Source organism: Microtus ochrogaster, linkage group LG4 (assembly GCF_000317375.1).
Source record: "Microtus ochrogaster isolate Prairie Vole_2 linkage group LG4, MicOch1.0, whole genome shotgun sequence".
Classification (NCBI taxonomy): domain Eukaryota; kingdom Metazoa; phylum Chordata; class Mammalia; order Rodentia; family Cricetidae; genus Microtus; species Microtus ochrogaster.
The window spans coordinates 65,539,071-65,541,188 of NC_022030.1; the positions used below are offsets into that span (position 1 = coordinate 65,539,071).

General features: G+C 55.0%; 1 protein-coding gene across 1 annotated transcript in view; it reads right to left on the minus strand.

Annotated features, from left to right (window-relative positions):
- Positions 1–938: 938 nt before the first annotated feature.
- The window catches only part of Tex44 (testis expressed 44), a 1,738-nt gene continuing 558 nt past the window's right edge, over positions 939–2,118 (minus strand). Inside the window, exon 2 of the mRNA XM_026786139.1 lies at positions 939–2,114. Coding sequence (XP_026641940.1) covers positions 939–2,114 — 1,176 coding nt within the window. The remainder of the gene's footprint in view (positions 2,115–2,118) is intronic.

A 2,118-nucleotide genomic window follows, 5' to 3' on the forward strand; every position in this document is an offset into this window, starting at 1 on the left:
TAAAAACTAAACTAGGCCTGGATTCATCCCCAGGGCCCCATCTGGAGACACACAGGAAAGTTAGAATGGATGGGTGGATGTCCCTGGTGGGCTGTAAGGCTGTGCCTGAGGGCAGGATTGGCCTGGGGCTTTGCCCAAGATACAGCACTGGGTCTTGTCATAGGGTGACTGTGGCTTCCAACACAAGTGGCCCTGGGTGTGCTAGGGATTCTTGCCTTGTACATACTTTCCAAGATGCGAATGGCAGAGGCTAGAGCAAACATCATGAATATTATCTGTACCAAAGGTGGGCAGCTATTCTGCTTGGCCCCCTGGAAATCTAATGGCCTTACATCCATCTCGGAATCCTCCCACTCCATTAGTCCAAGCAATGGTTTGATCACCCGCCCTGAGCCCTGAGCCCTGTCCCATGGAATACTACGTAAAACCCCACTGTATCCCTCTGTCTTCTGGCATTGGCGTGTTCGTGTGTGTGTGTGTGTGTGTGTGTGTGTGTGTGTGTACATGTACGGGGTGGCATTCCTGTCTCTATTCCAGATGAAGAGAGGGAGGCCAGGGAGTGGGGCCTAGGGCAAGAGACACCAGAAGTCTATAAAAGGATTACACGGGACTCAGGGGTGTGTGTCCCTTCTGTGAGGCCCAGTATAGGACTCTCTCACCCAATACCCTCTACTGCCTCCCAGAACCTCAACAGGCAGGTTACCCGTGGAAACACAGCTGGCTTTTGACCATTTGGAACTCCCCCGACTCTCTTCCCCAACCCTGTCAGAGCCCGGCTGACCAGAACATTTTGGGCCCCCTCTGCCCCTTTACTCTGTTGTCCTACTGCATGGATGAGGGCAGAGATTAGAAAATAAACGCTTGTGGTTATTTACTGAAGGGCTGTGGCAGTCGTCTATCTAGTACAGGGCTGGGGAGGGAGCAGGGGACTTGCTGGTCTAGTCACTATTGGGGCCAGCGCGAGCCCATCTTGAGGTGAAGTGGTTGGCCAGGTAGCGAACAGCTGACCGGATGCCTTCTACAGTTCGTCTCTCCACAGACTCCAGCAGGTGCGTGACTGAGCGCAGGGCCGAGCCGGTTCCAGCCACCAAACCAGAGGAGAGAGCTGACCTGGCACTACCCAAGAGACTGGAGACAGTGCGCAGGCTGGGACCCTCTTCGTGGAGCCTGTCAGCTGGAGAGCTGTAGCCTGAAGTCAGGATGCCGACGGCCACGCCCATGCCGGTGGCTGTGTCTGACCACACCAGGATGTCTGCAAGGGAGCTGATGGAGCCCTCACCACCGCCCAGCAGGCTGGTCATGGAGCGCATGTAGTCATTCTCCACATCAGGCCTGTACAGGCTGGGGTCTAGAAGGTTCCTGCCCAGGGACGCGTGGCAGGGACCTGGAGAGGGAGGTGGACTGCCTCCTGGGGAGCTGGAGAAAGGTGGGGGTGTCTGCGGGATCCTTGATTCATCAGCTAAATCTTCCCTGGTAGGCCCTGGAGGTCTATCTTTGCTTTCGGGGTTCAAGGCCCCGAAACCTTCAGCTTCCTGCTCAGCAGATTTGGTGATGCCCTTGGGTTCTTGGTCAGGATTACTGGTATTCAAAGTGGATGGGTCAGTAGCTCCCACAGAAGGCTGGACATCTTCAGGCAGAGCAGATGGGACCTCAGCTTTTGGAGCTATTTCTGGCTCCTCTTCAGGAACATGCAGTTTTCCTGGTGTCTTTTCCTGGTTCTGGGAGTCACTTGGGAAAACTGTGCGGCTCCGACTTGTGCGGTTATTTTCAGCCAGTCTGTCCCACACTGGGTTCTGGAAGCCCACAAACACTTGCAGGATACCTGGGTCTTGGGGCAGCAGAGATGAGTTCCCTTCAAGATTCTCCTGGTTTTGGCTTGGAGCGTCTGGGTTCTCATCTTTGTCCCCAGAAGTTGGCATATTCATGGAGATGACTATCTCTACATCTTTCCCGATGGAAGTGGCTAACTGCATGGAGGCCTGATTTCCATCCTGTCCCATGGGAGGGGTGATTGGCATTGACACCTGGTCTTCATCCTGTCCCTTAGAGGTGGCAGTCTGCATGGAGGCCTGGTCTTCATCCTGTCCCTTAGAGGTGGCAGTCTGCATGGAGGCCTGG